This window comes from Sinohyriopsis cumingii, chromosome 15 (genome assembly GCF_028554795.1).
Source record: "Sinohyriopsis cumingii isolate HCF-2022 chromosome 15, ASM2855479v2, whole genome shotgun sequence".
NCBI classification, from domain to species: domain Eukaryota; kingdom Metazoa; phylum Mollusca; class Bivalvia; order Unionida; family Unionidae; genus Sinohyriopsis; species Sinohyriopsis cumingii.
In genome coordinates, this window is record NC_142975.1 from 125,135,369 (window position 1) to 125,155,046 (window position 19,678).

General features: G+C 40.5%; 1 protein-coding gene across 2 annotated transcripts in view; it reads left to right on the forward strand.

Moving 5' to 3' along the window:
• The window catches only part of LOC149782690 (uncharacterized), a 58,914-nt gene that overhangs the window by 27,184 nt on the left and 12,052 nt on the right, over positions 1-19,678 (forward strand). For both annotated transcript variants that reach the window (XM_089934182.1, XM_089934183.1), the window contains exon 7: positions 16,506-16,663. In XM_089934182.1, the coding sequence (XP_089790308.1) occupies positions 16,506-16,663 (158 nt within the window). The remainder of the gene's footprint in view (positions 1-16,505; positions 16,664-19,678) is intronic.

The following is a 19,678-nucleotide window of genomic DNA, read 5'->3' on the forward strand; positions in this document are numbered from 1 at the left end:
CCTTTTTGAAACTGAAGCAAGAAGCCAGCGGCTATCCTTCCTGGTGTCACACTCCCGAAGACCAAATACAATTCAAAGAGAAATACTACGAACAAGAAGGCATCACTTTAGACCACATCGAGAAAAACGAAGGCAGGAGATCGTTTGCCAAAGTGATGTTAAATTGCTTGTGGGGTAAAATGGCACAACGACCGTGTTTACCGAAGACGGAATATTTGACAGAACCTTCCCGCTACTTCCAGATGATTCACGACAAAACCAAATACATGAAACACGTGGACGTCGTTCGAGAGAATTTGATCTTGGTCAATTACGAAGAAGATCTGGACTTTGTACAAGACGACCTTTTTGGAAATGTCATCATTGCGGCTTACGTGACAGCCCATGCTCGCTTAAAATTGTACGAAGCTTTAGAACTGTTAGAAGAACGCGTCCTGTACTTTGACACGGACAGTTGCATTTACGTCCATCACCCGATTCAACATCACCCTAACATCGAAGGAGACCGTTTAGGAGCCTGGACAGACGAGCATCCCGACGACAAGATTCTAAGTTTCGTCAGTGGCGGTCCCAAAAATTACGGCTACGAATACCGTGACAAACAAAGGGAAGTGCACACGACGTGCAAAGTGAAAGGACTGACTCTGAATTATCGTACCAGTCGAGTGGTCAACTTTGGGGTATTGAAAGAAGCCTTGCAATCGGGAGAGGATGGAAACTTTAAAGTGACCACCTACCAACCGAACAAGATTGTACGTTTACCCACTCACCACATCGTCAGTCGACCCTTGGAAAAAGTCTATCAAATCGTGTACCAGAAGCGAGTTCGACTTCCCAATCATTTCACCTTACCGTACGGTCACGTCGGTATTGGTCTGTATATAAAAAGGAACCCTAGGTAAGATCGATAGTTCATTGCGACTACCAAGACCGAGCGAACAAGATGAATACTTTGAAAAAGACATCGTTCCAGTTTGGGGATTGTAAAAAAGTTGTATCTTCCTCTAGTGTGACTAATATTGGATGGATAAGACCCAGACATTGCGAGGGAAAATGTCCGGAAGGAAACTGCGATTGTCCATGTGGTTACCATTGTAATTGCGTAACGGAGTTTGCAGACGAGTGCGATTGTGAGCCTTGCGATGGGACCGATGCTGTACCTTGTGACCTGAGCGATGCCGTAAAGCATCATGGGAACTTTGTTCTCACTGCCCCTGTCATGGAAAGTGATGCTGTGCGTGTCAAACCTCAGGGATGCGAAAGCGATGCCGGTCGTCCTCTTAGACATTTTACCGGGTTTAAAGGGGAATGTCGACCTTCACGTTTACCTCCCTACGGATGTCATCCAGCCCTGAGCAAACTCCTGTTCCTGTCACCCAACCCTTATCGAAACGAACCTGTGAAAAACGAATATTCGTTCCCTGTGCGTTTGTCGGAATACTGCGACTTTGAAAATCGTCTTCAATCGTTCAAAGGAAAATGGCCAAAGTATCTGGGAGGACCGACCCCCGAAGAATTAGCCAGAGCCGGATTTTTCTACTTGGGCGAAGGAGATAAAGTCAAGTGCTTCAGTTGCGGTGTGTCACTTCACCACTGGGAACCGCAAGATTCGGCCTACGTTGAACATGCTCGATGGTCACCGAATTGTCATTACTTACCTTTAGTGGGACCGAGACATTGAAGTAACTTCTTACCATAATAATCTGTTCATGGATACTTTACAAGAGAACATTCGTGCTTTGCCTGTGGAGTTGAGAGAACGCATTTACCGAGAGCTGGTCAAAATACAAGTGAAACGTAAAGAACAATTGCATCCGTCACGTCACCGGTGTTTGAACCACTGGTACCTGAAGGCTATACAAGGATTGATTCAATTGAAAGTGTTCCATCGGACAGACATTGATCAACGATCCTCTAGTTTTAAAAAGGATTGGTTTGGTATGGACGATTGTAGTTACATCATTGTAAACGTACTGCATCGAATTCCAGAGGAAGAGTTAACGAATTACCAACATCTTGAACACAATGTCAACTTGGTGAAAGAGGAAACTTCTGAACGAATTGTAATGTGTAGATTAGTGACTCAACGATTTAAATTCGACACTGAAGTGAAACCATGTTTGTGCAAAGAGTACATTTCTTGTGTCAGACCAAAGAGGATTTAGTATGACCTATTCATGGATACTTTGCTAGAGAACATTCGTGCTTTGCCTGTGGAGTTGAGAGAACGCATTTACCGAGAGCTGGTGAAAATACAAGTCAAACGTAAAGAACAATTGCATCCGTTACGTCACCAGATCTTTAACCACTGGTACCTGAATGGTATAAGAGAACTGATTCGTCAGAAATTGTTTCAGTGGTCAGACCTTGTTCAACACTTTGAGTTAGTGAATGATCGAAACGTTCATTATTTTGGTTACTTCGAGATTCACCTACAGCAATACATTGAGGAAGACAAGTTAAAGGATTATCAACATATTTTACGTGAAATCTACTTAGAGGAAGAGGAAACTTCTAAACGAACTCTGAAGTTTCGGTTACAGTATGCAAGATTTAGATTCCCTACTGGAGAACGAAGATCTCTGGCTAGAAAGTACGTGTATTGTTTCCGAAACAAAGAGACTATAAAAACAGGCTGCCATGCCACGACTTATGTCACATGTCATCCAACAGATTCCGTGGAAGGAACTCAATGACCATATTCAAACCGTGGATCATTACCATCGATTATTACAAGAACTGTATCCATTCAATTTGGGACGACAAGTGGTGTGTGTCTTAGTGACTTGTTTTTTGGGATTTCGTTTACCAGCCGATTCTTTGTGGACTCTTTACGATCAGTACTTACCACCTCCATGGCCTTAAATGGTCACGAAAAACTCCTTTTGCTCAAAGCCTTGCGTTTTCATCTGGATACTTCTCGACCTCTACGGGAAAAAAAGATTCGTCAACTTTTAGCTACCCAAGACGTGTATGACGATGTGTGTGTAGCTTGTGACTTACATCCCCATTGGACAGATGTCCGTGCCTGGAAAGAATGGGATTTTGAGGCTTGGACCCAAGAAGTGGCCCAGTATGCACGAGAGTTGTTCAAGGAAAAAAGTTACTTTTCAACCCGTGTTAGTGACGGTGCCAGAAGAACCCGTCACCCAGGACAGGACTGTCGTGGACAGACCTGAAAGACCCTTTCGGGAGGACACTTGTGTAACCTTACCCCCTGTTGAACTGGTTAGAACATTACCCAAAAGATGTGATTGTTGTACAGACACTTGTGTTTATTCCACGTTCATCGTTATCATGTGCCTTTTATCCTTGTACTTAAGCCTTTGGCTTTTATGTATTTTTGTCTTTCGTATTCATGTTTGAAAAAAAACATTCAATAAACGTGTTCTGAAAAAGTATATAAACTCTTGTCTTGTTTGTTTTCGTGTCACAAGTGACATTTCTCACACCATGGCTACCTCTACTGTCTCTGCTCCCTCTTCCTCTACTGTCAAAGTCATCGACGAACACTTAGATCGTGCCAGTTGGGAGGCTTTGTATCTTCGCCATCCCTTTAACATGCTCATTGCTGGACCTAGCGGTTCAGGCAAAACCGAATTCGTCAAACGTTTGATCGAACATAAACATCATTTGATCGATCGGCCCCCTCAACGGATCGTGTGGTGTTACAAAGAGTGGCAATCGGCGTACAGCCTCTTGCGAGAAAGTCAAGGCGATTCCATCGTGTTTGTGGAAGGCATTCCTAAAGAAGACGACGGCATCGTCTCTGACTCCCGTCAAACCCATTTGGTCATTTTCGACGACATGTTAGGAGAAGACGAAGAAGAAATTAAATTGTGGTTCACGCGCAAAGGGCATCACCGTAATGCCAGTGTCATTTACATCACCCAAAATTTGTTTCAACAAAGTAAAGCCCATCGCACCATCAGTCTCAATGCGCATTACGTGGTCTTGTTTAAAAGCCCTCGAGATAAATCGCAAGTGCAAGTCTTAGCCAAACAGTTAGGAACGCCTTGGCTGACTCAGGCGTACGACGATGCCACTCAAACTCCACACGCCTATTTACTCGTCGATTTGAAACCTACGACCCCCGAGGATTTGCGATTTCGTACCCACTTGTTTCACCACTGGTGCCAAGACGGAGGGCCTGTCCTGTACACGTCTCCGTCCTCGACTTCATTTCACTCCCCATGAAAAAATCTATAAAAACCTCAGACCCTTTTTCGTCTGTCTCACACAGTGTGAACATGACGTCCCTTCAGTCGCATCTTCCCGTCAAATTGATTCGTGCCTTGTATGGCATCAGCCGAGAAAAAGATCCACAAACACGAGCTCGTGTCTTAGAAGCTAGTCTCAAAGAAGTCTTACGATGGTTCACGGTGACGGCACGTCAATTACTCCAAGGAATCATTCAGATTCCTCATCAAACCCAACGCTTTTTCGATCGAAACAAAGTCGCTTTGGTCCAACTGGCCGATCCCCGCATCGACACTCAAACCAAAAAACAAATCATTTTGAAACCTGGAGGGAGCGGTACTCTAGGAGGGGTCATCATTCGCTCACTCTTAAGATGGGATCCTAATGCCCCCAAAGTTATCCCTAAGACAAAAGTCCAACGAAGCCCCAAGAAGAAAAAGAAAAAGACCAAGTCCCCAAGAAGAACTTCTCCAGTGGCGGGACCCTCCTCTTACCAGACACCACCACCATCACCCCGGAAAAAGAAAAGAAGCCCCCAGAAAAAGAAACAGAGAAAAAGTCCTCAAAAAAAGAAAAGTCCACAGAAGAAAACTAGTCGCAAGAGAGGCACTTCGGCCAGGACGCAACCTTACACTCGCAAGCCACGACCTGCCACAGCGTCTCCGGCAGCCTCACGTTTGTCCACTTCTCCGTTGATGTCACCAGGAACTGAAGAGTACTTGGAGACGTTGATCACACCAAGAACTTCTCCGTTGATGACCCCCAAAAGAACTTCCCCAGTGGCAGGACCTTCCAATTTAGCGGCAGTGGCTGCTGCTCACAAAGTACCTTCTCCCAAAATCAAAGTCCATGAAAGATCGGGCATGTTACAAAGTTTACTGGATTTGTCCAAGCAAGAACTGGCTCGATTTAGTCCGTTACGTACCCCTGCACGACGTGTCATGCCTGTCCTCAAACTGATACGACGTAAAGACAATCAGTGGCGACGCGTTCCAGTATAAAAAAGGCCTGTGACCGAGTAGGGTATCAGTGTTTTTAGGTGCTCCTAAAGACTCAAAGATGTCACCCTCCAGAAAACCCCAAGGAAAGAAAAGAAAAGGACTACCACCACGTTTAGCCAAACATGGGGATCTGTTATCTGTCCTGTCCAAAGCTTCTCCACCCCTACGAAAAAAACTCATTCAAACGGCCTCCAAAGAGGTCATCGATACCGTGTGCGAATGTTGTTTGAACGTTTTGAAAGGCACGATCCCTTTGTCCAAACACCAGAAACAATGCTTAGGCAAACATCGTCACGTTCTTCGGAAAATGGTTCAAAAGAAAATTCCCATTCGTCAAAAAAAGAAGATGTTGGTCCAACGTGGAGGCATTTTACCTCTCTTGTTAGGCCCCATACTGAAAGGAGTCTTGGGAACCATGTTGGGAGGACTGATGGGAGCAAGATAAAAAGGCCTTCGGAAGTCCCAAGATCTCAGAATTCACCCCTGACAACCCCATGGAAGGACGAAAACTAGCTTTAGTGCCTTACAAACGATGGATGGAATACCATCGGTGGCAAGAACAACGCACCCCGCATTTACCTCCCAATCCCAATTTGAGCGAGATGTCCCAGTTACAACACGAATTGCAATCCTTGATGGATCGCCAAGATTTGTCCGAAACAGAAAAATCGCAAAAGTACGGTCAACTCTTGCAACGACTGCAACTCTTTCACCAGAAAGCTTTAGACGAAACAGCTTTACCCACTCTGAAAGATTTTAAGACCTTGATGAAAAGTCCAGCACCATCACCAGTACCAGTACCACCAGTACCCGTGACCAAGACAGAAAAAGGAAAAGAAGAAGAAGAAGAAGGGTTTCAAACTCCACCAGAAAAAGTACGCAAGTTAACAACACCACCTACCTCCAGAATTGGATGGATTAAAAAGATGATGGCCACCCCTTCTTCCTCACAAGAGAAAAAGAAAGTGAAGACAGAAGTGAAGACAGAAGTGAAACAAGAGCCGATATCCCCTGCTCAGACATCCTCCTCCTCTTCGACACCTATTGCTGGCCGCACACGCAAAGCCTTGCAATCCAAGAAAATATCCCAAGAGAAAAAGAGTAGCCTCTTCCAAGAGTGGGTGCCTTATTAAGACACCAATCAACACAAAAAAATGGAAAAAGTCTTAGCTAGCATTTACTACGATCCCTCCCATCCTGCAGGTTACGCAGGAGTTCAAAAATTGTATCGTGCTGCCAAAACGCGACTGAAAAGTCTCCGTTTACCTCAAGTGCAACGATGGTTACAAGAACAAGCTACCTACACTTTACACAAACCCATTCGACGCAAGTTTGCCAGAAGTCGCACCCGAGTGGAAGGCATCGATCATCAATGGCAAGCCGATTTAGCCGATGTCTCTCATTTGGCCAGCTACAATCGTGGTTACAAATATTTGTTTTGTGTCATCGACGTCTTTTCCAAATTTGCCTGGGTCGTACCCTTGACTTCCAAATCCAGCAGCGAGTTAGTGCGAGCCCTGCAACGGGTGTTGAAACAAAGCGGTCGTCGCCCTCTTCGATGGCAAACGGACAAAGGCACCGAATTTCTGAACCAAGCTTTCCAAAAAGAATTAAAGAAACGTGACATTCATTTTTTTACCACCGAGAATCCCGAAACCAAAGCCAGTATCGTGGAACGTTTTCAACGCACTTTGAAAGAACGCATGTGGAAATATTTTACGCATCACCACACTCTGAAGTACATCGACATCTTACCGCACCTGGTGCAAGCGTACAACCAATCTTACCATCGAAGCATCGGACGTGCCCCGCAAGACGTGACTCCCGACAACGAAGTGCTGGTGTTCGAGCGCCTGTTCGGTACGTCCCCGACGAGGGCTGTCCCCAAGAAAAGTGGAGAGTTGACCGTAGGAGATTGGGTGCGCATTGGCAAAACCAAATGCACTTTCGACAAAGGTTACTTACCTAACTGGACGACCGAACTGTTTCGCGTCACTGGACGAGTACATGGCCGTCATCCTGCCGTCTATAAATTGGAAGACATGAACGGAGAAGTACTCAAAGGAACGTTTTATTTGCCCGAGTTACAACGTGTCACCAAAAAAGAAGACGACGTGTACGACATCGAAAGCATTCTCGAACGCAGAACCCGTAAAGTGGGCAAACGACGTGTCAAAGAAGTCAAAGTACGTTGGAAAGGATATCCACCCAGTTTCGATTCTTGGATCGACGCTTCGCAAGTCATCGACTATAAAAAGAAGAAGTGACCATCATGCCCTTTCACACATCAGACGCAGCTACGTCGACCAGTCCTTCTTCCCCTAGTTCTTCTGTGCAAGATTTACAAAAACAACCCTTGTGGGTGTGGTGTGGAGAACGTGTGCCTAAAACGCAAATCGTCTTTTTCTGCCAAATCTTCGTGGTGTATTGTGTCATCGGGGCAGCCATCGCCAATTTGAGTTTGCAACAAGGAGACAAACAATTGTGGACCATTTTATTGAGCAGTTGCATCGGTTACCTGCTTCCCAATCCCTCCCTGAAATTCTCCTCAAACGGGAACGTTGTGTCCAGTGCCAGTGCCAGTCACCACTCCAACAACCACAACCAGAACCCCATTTTGGGCGGAGACACGCCTCTGACATCCACTAACCCCTCGGACAGCCACAGAACTCTGGAATTATGAGTCACCAAAACCAATTTTACTTAACCTTACCCAGTGACAGTTCCATGGAGGTGTTTCCCAATAACACGTTGTGCTGTTACACGGCCAAATTACCTCAAGCCATCCCCTTAGATCACGAAGCCCATTGGGAAGTGGCTTTAGTGGAAATGATTCACCCAACCCAAGTCCTCAATGTCCTTCCCAATCAAAATTCTTTCACGGTGGAAGTTTATGACGAGCAATTGCAACAGGAGTTGGATAAGAGAACCATATCTGACATTAAAACCTATGATCAAATCACTAAAACGACCACCTACCACTTGTCCATTCTCCCAGGCTATTATTTCAGTGGTCATCATTTGGTCAGCGCCATAGCCTCCAGGTTTAATGGCGTGTTTGGGAAAGCTTTTGACATTGTCAGGAACAAAAGTGTCACCATGGAGTACCACAAAGTAGCTCGTCGCTTCTTGATGAAATTTGAGCGAAGTAAAATCGTGGGCATTGAATTTTGTCCTGAATTGTTTGACATGTTGGGCGGTAACATGGAGCTGAGGAAGAAATTAAAAGAAGAAAAAAACGAATTACCCATCATTTACGACAACACGACTTTTGGTCAATATTTTAATACCCCGGTAGAACTGAACCAAGGACTGAATTTGATCTTTGTGTACTCCGATGTAGTGGAATACAACGTGGTGGGACACACCTCCGTACCGTTACTGCGTGTCATTCCTTTCAAAGTGGATTCTGCCACGAACGCTGACGAGGAAGGTGGAAACACTTACCACGTCCACCGCGAATTTGTCCATCCTCACTATTTGCCGGTCACTAAGTCGTATTTGGACACGGTCAACATTACTATAAAAGGAGATTTGGGACAAAATATTCCATTCACCAAAGGAAAAGTCACGGTGAAACTCCATTTTCGAAAACGGTTCTCTCACGACTCGTAAGTAAGTCATGTATCCAGTGTACCAAGGGGTGGCTCGACAGCGAGGACACGGTTTAGGAGACATGTTAAAATCGGCCTTTCGTTCGGTGGCCCCAGTGTTGAAACCGATGGTGACACGCGGATTGCACGCCTTGAAAGATGCGGCACTGACGCAAGGCAAAGAATTTCTCCAAAATGTCATCATCGACAAACAGAACCCTAAAGAAGCCTTCATGAGGGCTGGCAAAAATGTCTTGCTGCAAACGGGTAAAGACATTTTAGGCCAACGAGACACACCTATAAATGCCCTGCACGCTACCGAGTCAGGCATTCAGCAAGGACAAGGCAGAAAGAGACGACGAAGAAGAAAACACCCTTTCACCAGACTTCAAGCTAGAAAGGCCAAGAAAAGAAGAACCATTCGAGACTTAGACGTTTTCGATTATTGAAACACAAAACAAAATGATGCACCGAGAGTCTTGCGCTTGTTCCAAGACGGAACTGGATCTGTTTGCCATGCCCCCCACCATGATGACCATGCAAGAATTTCAGTGGGTGGAATTTAATCCCATCTCCTCACTGATCGATTCCGCTCCCATCGAGTTTGAAATCAAAGGATAGCCCGAAGATTACATCGATCTGAATAGCAGTTACTTGTACTTGAAAGTCCAAGTTCTAGATAAGGATGGTGCTGGAGTAGAAGACACTGAGAATATAGCTCCCGTCAACAATTTCATGCATTCCTTGTTCAGCTCAGTGGATTTGTACTTGAATAACAAACTAGTCAGCAGCAGCATGGATACATACCCTTACCGCGCCTACCTGGAAAATCTCTTGACGTACGGAATAGATGCCAAGGATACTCATCTCAATGCCTGTGTGCTGTGGGAACCTGACGAAGCGAACAAGTTCGACGCAACAGATGGAAGCAATTCCGGCTTTGAGCAAAGACAAAGCAAAATCTTAGAGAACAAGAGTTTAGAACTGATGGATCGTTTGCATTTGGACATGTGGTTGCAAGAGAAATATTTGCTGAACGGGGTGAATGTTCGCTTGAGACTGAATCGCAACAGTACCGCTTTCCATTTGTTGGCTGATCCTGATAAGACTGGCATTCCTAAAAGCAAAATTTTAGAGGCCAAACTCTACGTACGACGCGTGGAAGTGTTACCCAAAGTGGGTAACGATATCAGTCAAACGTTGAGCAGAACGACTGCCAAGTATCCCATCCGACGTGTGGAAGTGAAAACGTTCACCATTTCTGCTGGACTGCAATCCATAACCGAAGATCATCTGTTCCAAGGACAGTTACCCAAACGTTTGATCCTTGGTATGGTCACGAATTCAGCCTTCAACGGAGCCTTCAAAGAAAATCCTTTCAACTTTCAACACTTCAACGTGAAGAAAGTCGAAGTCAGTCGTGATGGCAAGACCTTGTGTACCCGACCTTTCGAAACTGACTTTAGTGACAAGAAGAAGAATTACTTGAGATCGTACTTGTCCCTTAGGAACCAACACCAGTCACGGCATTACGTACGAGGATTACGCAGGAGGCTATGCTTTGTGGGCTTTCGATTTCACTCCAGACCAAGGCAGCGACGAGGGGCATTTCCACCCTATAAAATCTGGCCAGATTCGTGTGGAACTTCAGTTTGCAGATAAACTACCAGCGACAGTGAACGTCATCCTCTATGCAGAATTCGATAATACCATAGAAATCAACAGTTTGAGAGAAGTCATTCTAGATTATTAGAAAGCCATGGAAGACTGTTATCCCTCTTTACCTAGTGGAGAAACTTTGGAGATGGAATGTAAGGAGACCGTGGAAGGAGAAGAATCTCAAGACAAAGACGAAGAAGATATCATGATGAAGTCGAGATGGCCAGAACAAGAAGCCCATTTAGTCTGCTGTTTTGCCAAACACTTGGTCGACAAAATGACGGAATTGATCAAGAAAAATTGTTATGGATGTCAAAACGATCATCCCAGTCAAATTCAACACGATAAATGCCTGATGTTAAGTCAAGAAGAAAAATTGGACGAGTATCTGGACGAAGCTTGGAGTCTCATCTCGAACAAAGACGTGTTGCACCAGTGGTATAAAGACTTGCGTGAACATTCTTGTCCACCATTAACCACTCAAGAGATCCATCGTATCGAAGCTCTCCTGAATCAGAGTGAGGAAACAGAACGAATAACCGTTTATTCGTCAGACATTTTCAAGCAAAAAGTCAGGATCGAATTGACGACGTATTATTACCTGTGAAGAAGAAAACAAACACAAAACAATGGATACCTGGGAACTTTATTACCTTTTGAACCACAGTTCGTATACGGCTTCTTGGAATCCCGTCGTCTGTGCTAAAGATGAACTCCCTCATCGCAAACCTAAAGACCATCAAGCTTACGTGATCAACACGGACGACAGTCATCTCCCAGGAACCCACTGGGTAGCCGTCTACTTTCCTCAAGAAGGATGTGTGGAATATTTCGATTCGTACGGATTGCCCCCTTTGGAAGACGATATCATCGACTTTATGAGAAGAAATGCTCAAACCACCCGATTCAATAATGTGAAATTACAAGGCACAGATTCCTTGGTGTGTGGACAGTACTGTGTGTATTTTCTGCATCATCGCAGCCTGGGCTATTCCTTAGAACATTTAGTGACTCATTTTGATCCTCGTTCTTCTGCTAGAAACGATGTGAAAGTAGATCGATAGTTTTGTGACCATTATGCTTATCTTTTGTCTCAAGCTAGGAAACGTAGTGTCCATCAATGGCCTAATGATTTCCAACAGTGGAAATCACAATTTCATTCACAACGTTGTCAGCCTTGTTTAAAGTAGATTGTATTTGAAGAAAAAAAATTGTTTGATGTTATATTGTTGGATTATTGTTAAAAATGTTGTTGTTTAGTGTTAAGTGATTTTTGAATAAAAAATGTTGTGTTTAGAAAAAAATGCCTTTGTCGTTTGTTTAGCTATAAGAATGTTGGATTGATGCTCTTTCATTTCTTACTATCTCTCTCATGAACGTGTGGGGATGTTTTCCTTCACGTCCGCGCTTTAACTTTAAGAACCGGGTTGTTCCCAGTCTAGCCATCCATTGTCGACTCATCCTCCTAAGAAGATGTGCTCCAAACTAGCTAAGCTCAACGAAGCCTACGTGAATTTGCATAGGGTCAGACACAGTCTGATACCGAAACCAGAAGAAATAGAGAATGTGAGAATGTTAAAAATCACTGAAGACCTGATAGAAGAGCTCTTCAGAGAAGAAATGAACAGGGAGAAAGAAGAATGGACAGAGAAGTACAGACTTCAGAAACAGCAGCAACAGCAGCAACAACAGCAACAGCAGCAGCAACCTGAAGCTGACAGAGGCTTTGTCGATTGTCGTATCGACACCAAAGAATTCTTCTTCTCTTTCCGAAGAAGCAGACCTATAGCCAGAAAGTCTATCCTCAGAGGACATCGCATTCTTAGAAACTAAAAAGAATGCCATAGCAAAACAAAAAAAAAGCCCTTTTCAGGGCTACCCAATAATCTAGAAAAGAAATAAAGATTAATTTGCCAATGTGTGTAGGTAGAGTAGTGTGAAAATAAACACTAACTCTTTCTTAAAAAATGTGAGGGTATGAGTTTGTGTGTTTGTGTTTGTAAGTGATAAAATAGGTTGGTGTGGATAGTAGATTAAAATGATGTTTGTTTTTTTGGGCTATTTGAGGTGAATATTTGGGGTTAGATTGGATTGCTTTGAGTATGTGGATAGTCTATTGAAGTGATGGGTAGCATAAAAAAGTGAGCGAGTGTTTCTTTTAGGTCCGCGCGTTGTTGTTGTTTTTTTTTGGTCATGATCTAGGTAAGATGAATTTTATGTTTTTAGGGGGATGTTTTCCTTCACGTCCGCGCTTTCAGTATAAATTGAAACTCGTTCGGCAGTCCAGCTACCCTTGTTGATTGATCAACACAGCCAGAAGAATGACTAGCAGAATAGTGAAACTGTTAGAACTCCAGATGCACCTGGAATATGCCAGGCGCATAGTAAACGAACTATCAGCGGAGGCTATCGTAGAAGAAGCAAGAATAAAGAAGGAAGAAGAGGAGAGAAGACAGAGGAAAGAGGAGGAAAAGAAAAGAGAAGAGATGATGTCGTTTAATATTCCTGAAACAGAGGATTGGGGTGCTGAAGCGAATCATCCTCCCTCTGCGCTCCCTAGAAGAAAGGTGAAAGAAGACTGGGGAAGAAGATGCATGTGCGGCGCCAGGCCAGGAAGGTGCAACCATTAGATAGGTGCATCTGGAGTTTAAAAAAAACAGCCCTTTTCAGGGCTACCCAATACTCTAGAAAAGAAATAACTATTAATTTGCCAATGTGTGTAGGTAGAGTAGTGTGAAAATAAACACTAACTCTTTATTAATAGTGGAAGTGTATGAGTTTGTGTGTTTGTGTGTTTGTAAGAGCTCAGGTATGTTTGTGTGAATAGTAGATTATGGGTTTTTTAGCAAATGTGGAGAGTATAGTTAGGGTTATATTATATGAAATGAGAAAGTAGGGGGATGTTTTCCTTCACGTCCGCGCGATGTTGTTTGGTCATCATCTAGGTAAGATCCATTTTATGTTTCAGGGGATGTTTTCCTTCACGTTCGCGCTTTTCGTATAAGAACCCACAGTATTAGTTGTTCAAACCATTCTGCAAAGAATACAAAGAAGATGGCGTCAAACCAAATGGACAAATTACAAACCTTGCAAGACGTTTTAGACAACTTAGGAATAATGGAACAGATGCTATTAAGACTGGTTGAAGACCATTATTCCTATAGTCCCCATCGTGTGAAGATGGAAATTAATAACTTAAGGAAAGCAAAGGACAAGATTAGTGGTTTCATGAAAGAGATCAAGGAGGAGAAGGAGGATGAAGAGGAAAGAATAAGAATAAGCAATTGGAACGAAAAAATTGAAAAAGAAGAAGAAAATGAGAAGAGGAAGAAAGAAGAAGAGGAGAAAGAGAAGAAAGAAGAGAAGGAGAAAAAAAAGAAGAGAAAGAGTGTTGGAGATAAAAAAAGAAGTTGGTGGAGGAAAAGAAGAAATTAGAAGAAAACCCAAAGGCCCTTTTCAGGGCCAGCCATATTTCTCGAAGAGAGATAGTCTTTGAATTGCCTACCCCTTTTTTTTTAAAAAAAAATTTTTTTTAAAATTTAAAAAAAAAAAATCCCATGTTAAATTCCCCTTGTCCGTAGAGTGACCCACGATTTATTCCCATGTTAAATTCCCCTTGTCCGTAAAGTAACCCACGATTTTTTGCCATGTTAATTCCCCTTGTCCGTAATCTGACCCACGATTTTTCGCCATGTTAAATTTCCATTGTCCGTAATCTGACCCAGGGGTCCCTGTAATGCTAATTCCCATTGTCCGTAAAGTGCCCCCTTTCACTACTATCATTTCATTAAATACCACTTCATTTGAAATCTAAATGCATCATTCGGTTTTGTTCGTTAAATCATTTCATGTGACACCACATCAGTTGGAATCTGGATTTATCATTTCATTTGTTAGGTTAAATCATTTGATTTCATACTAGATCATTTGATTAATGTAATTTTGGCGGCGACGGCTGCCCATACTAGAAGCATTGAAATATTTGATCGAACCACCGAGTTAAAATTTACCTTAACATCTCGGAAACTCGTCTAGCGAGGATGGGCTCTAATACCTATATTATACTATGGAAATAACAAAATTTTCTTCAGGATATATTTATTACAACATGTCTCAAGAAAGATTTATTATGTGCATACCAGGTGTATATTTTATTTACTTCGAAAGCTTATGATATGGCAGTATATATGTTGTGTGCCATGCCGTAACATTTACTATCTTGACCAACTTTACCAACTCACATTGCAAGTGTTAGAGAATATCAATGTTATTAAAGATACCTCCAATAGAAAAATAGAAAAATATCTCACATTTCGTTGACAACATAATTTATCCAAATTTGACAACACACTCAATGTTTTCAAAATAATGCCAATCAAATCCTATTTAATAGTTACTTACCTTGATACAAAAATAGATTCGCCTTTATTCACCTTTTAGTTTTAGGAAAGCCTTCAACAGATTCCACCAAATTTAACAGATTGCACATTTCCTTTTAGTTTATGGCAATTAACTATTCATCAAATCTGGTCACAGGTACTATAAAAAGGATCATTGATACCAAATTAACAAGACAGTTTAAAGTCTATTGCAAAATATATCGATTGGCTATCGGATAAGGTCTGTGAATAGCTCCTTCTTATCTGCTGAAGAGAATGAATTTTGGACGTAACTTAAACACAAAGTATTCAACTAGTTGTGTTGAATTTTACAAATCGTGTTTTTAAAAAACCAGCCAGATGTGGCATCATCCTTGCTGGATTTTGATTTTAGAGTAATGGGACCTCTTTTGTCTTCCGTATTGGGTTAAATGAAAATAGGGAAATGTGAGTGCAGATGAAGGTATAAAGTTGGATCTTTCGAAGAACCAATTCACAAGATTGGCATTTTACTCACCGTACTTGTTTTTATTCTAAGAAAAACAATTACTGATTATGTCTCATGAACAAATGTCAGTTTGAAATGTACCTAGATGCGGAATAACCTTGCTGGGCGTAAAGGTAGTTAACTTCACAAAATGAAGTTACGGTCATGTTAGTCGGTCCATAACCATGGACAAGACGAAATATTGAATAAATAATTTATCTTTTATAATATTTACTTTTTGAAAACCCAGCATACGTTGTGATATGATTCTGTTTAGGATACAAATCATGGATTAATTACAGTTTTATATATATATATATATATATATATATATATATATATATATATATATATATATATATATATATATATATATATATATATATATATATATATAGTGAGCAGAAACCAGGTAAATTAGAACGTTGGTTTAGGTATTATAGTAAAAAGCCCCTTGATGATGACGCATACCCGTAAAAACACCAAGCAAAATGGACATTACTGGTGTAGGTGATAAGTAGTAGTGATGTTGATATGCGAATATGCAAGCATTTAGTGTACAAACGGGACTCTGGACAACACACATACTTCTTCTTTAGGAACATTGTTCTGAATTTGATTTAGCTTACATTAGCTCCGTGGTTGCACCAACAATGCTGAAATTGATACGAGTGATTATAGCCCAGCACAAAATATGGCTGTTATTATTAAATTAGAAACTTTGTACTGACTGTTTATCAGAAAAACCTAATTACGTTAGACTAAAATTTACCTCGTCATATTTAGCAACCATAAGGTAAATGGAAGCGTAGTACAAATGCTTTGTCACAGTCAGGTCTTTTTATTTTTTACTTGTTTTCATTCCTGCATTGTACTTTCATTATCAAGTTTTAAATATGATGTATTAATGTCATTTTCATTTATATATTTCAACCTATTACTCTGATTATTACAAAGTTATAGGAATCGTTCAGTTTAAGTTGCTATAAAGTATTCTCTTTTACAAATTTGTCATTATAAAGCTATGGATTAGGAACTAATTTTATGACACGAACTATAGAACAGAAAAAAATGCGGTTGATGGAATTATGGGATGGGTACGGGTAAAATCGATTATAGCAGCATATTTATTCAATCGGTAAATGATATGTGTTATTTATGGTTCTAATAAAAAATAAATGTACAGTAGGTACTCATCATGAATATCCACCTATTCCTGAGAGACCTGAGGGTGTCCCGAAGACAACAACATTATCAGAACGTCCTTCGGTGGATGAACTTCCATGGAGCGTCCCACATATCATGATTAGCTACAACTGGGAAAACCAGAAAGAGATTATTGCCGTAAGTTTGTTTTCGGTATAACCTCACTTACTAATAATGCATGCATTTAACGAATGTTGACTATGTAATTGGTATTGCATATCCAGTGTTTTTTTTTTTCCCCACAGCAACTCTTAGGCGAGCATATGTATCAGTGTACCGTCATCATAAATTTTGATATAGTTATCAGTAGAGATTTAAGATCCAGTTTTTTTTACATAGTCGGTACACTTTGCCTATAGTGTGTGCAGTTTAATATTTTTGATATTATACATGTGAACATATCACTTTATGTGATTCTGATTGGTATAATTAAGCTCATGAAATTATTGTGCAGTATTCTCTTTACTGATTAGCTGCGATCGTGGGAAAACTTGTAATACCCCACCTGCTGGAATTTTTTTTTTCATTTAATATTTTGGCCGCCATTTTTTAAAACGAGCCGCGAAAGGAAATCAGGAAAAATATGGTCTCGTCTGTTTATATATTGTCAATGTACCCCCACAGGGGTTTGTTATGTCAAGTATAACATATCATAACATGAAAAATGGCAAAAAAAACCAAGACAAGAACAATAACAACAAGCAAAACAACCGGTAATGTTTAGGAGTGGAGATGGATGGGCGCTATATCTGTAGTATGGAATCCACCCTATATACAAGCTTGGTTTAAATGTGAACTTACTGAAGTAAATAATCTGTTATGTATATTTGATTTAATTTATATTTGATTTAATTTAATTGTTTGGTAAAAAAAATTAAAATTTAATTTCATTACATGTCAAAATAATGTAGTTTTATTTACTAGGAACTCAATACTTTTTCAGAAAATAGTTTGACTTCGACTCTTCAGTTGTAAACACTTAAGGCTGACCTAGTTCTTTACCTTCATTCAAAATTAGTAACAGCCACGTGAACAAGTTCTTTTTTTATTTATTTTTATTGTGGGAATAATAATGGTGAGTTTGAGGCTTTATTGGATACGTGACCCTAAACTTGTACAAAGTTTTAGTGAAGTAATCAACTTTTTTATTTTACTTTTAGAGTAAAATGATTGGTTTTTGTCAGGGCCATGTTGAGAGTACGTGATGTAAACATGATCACGTGTCCCTCATACGTGTTCCTATTGTGCGTCTCAAAATTACTGTATAACCATTGTTTTAAAGAAATAATCTCAGTCTGGGCTTAAAACACTTGGTGTCAAGTCGTGTTCTTCTGTTGTAGCCAGTTTTCGAGTTATATATTAATTTTTCTTCAGATTATTTGGATTCTAAAAGATTAATTCGCTTCTCTGGAAATATTTGAGTGCTCATACAAAATTATTGGACAAAGGCATTTTATTCTGAAATTCAAACACCGGAATATTATTGACTGTTTAATAAAAAAAGATCTATAGACGATACAACGCCATACTGACTACAGTATACGTCATCGCCTTCCAATTTGGACTTTTCGTCGGGACTCGAAATTGAATTCATTTGAACATTTCATTATTAGGACTTCTAAAATTGCATTCGTGGATTATTCTTGGATTATTGTTGGATTTGATTCTTAAAACCGTAAGTTCTTTTTTCATTTTTACAGTTTTTTTTCCAGGGAAATAAATTATTCGTTAAATTTTTCAAAGCTTGTTGTTCTCACTCTTTCTTTTGTTACTGTTTATTCGAGTCTAAACACGTAACATAAGAAAACTCACCTTTGTTCACAGAAGAATGTAGACATAAACCGGTCTCTCCAACTAACAGAGCTTTATCCAACCACAGCATATTTACGCGGTAAATATGTGATGCAAGTCTGAATCAAACAGAGATTTGTTTACGTCATCTGTAAATCGAATGTTCCAAATCAAATACTGTATACGGGGGCGCTCACCAGTTATTATGAACTTTTGAGAGAGTGGCGTATGTAAGTTGAAGTTGCTTGTATTTAAAACATGCACAGTGGAGAGAATTTTGGCATTCCTCTATGCTACTTTAATGTAATGAGGTTGAAATTTCTTTGGATATTGTACTTTTGGAAATTGTTCATGATCTAAGCACACTGCTAACTAAAATGACTGCTCCCATGTGCTCAAAAATCAGCCTGAATTAGTCTAAAGTACACTATCTGTAGCAGCTATTAAAATGGGGAAAATGAATTTTGCCATACTGGACAATACCAGCTTCTGAAAGTGCAATGAATGAATTACCAAATATATAAAATGTAAAAAAACAAGTTATCGTCTCTTTCTATAACAATTTTACCTCTGAAGTTCAGGAAGTGAAAATGACCAAGTGGAGCTAGCACTTTTTTAAAGATGTACATCTGGAGTAAGGCCAAGCTGTATACTATATAATCCATATTACACCCATCAATCATACACGAAAATAAAGGGAATAAAAGGTTCTTTGAACTGTACCTAAGATATACAAGGTCTTTTTTAAATAGCCAGTTTAACCAGTGAGGAAAGCCGGGGAACTTCTTTTTCTTTAAAATTCTAACCCTTATGGAAAATACGAAACTATAAAGCGCCACAAAATATACGGTCACAAAAACATTACAGTAAATATGTGTATTTCTGCATCCAATAATCTTATTTTCACAAAAACATCGCAACAATGTAATGTTTAGTTGTGGAATTTCAACGTAAACAGTGTCGCTGTGTTGTGTAGGCCAACTCAGTCCGGTACTGTGCACCGTATCAAAGAATGTGACATCACACACATTGGACATTTTGTGTTGACAAATGTTTTGTCTTTTGTAAAATGTTCTTTTGATTTGGATGGACTCTTATTCTTTGATTTATAGTTATCAAAAATGTATAATATACTTTTACTATCTCAACTTTGTTTGGGACCAATTTTTACGCACAGAAAATGAAAGGTACTGCGTCTGTCAGAATGAACGAAATTATTCGTTCTTCTTTCCATCTAAATAATTTCTACTAAAATAAAACTGTGTGATTAAAAGATTCTCAAAAAGGTAATGATTTATTATTAAATTTATGAAACTCGTTAAATAATTTACAGCTTTTGCGAGCTAAGGCTCGCAAAAGCTG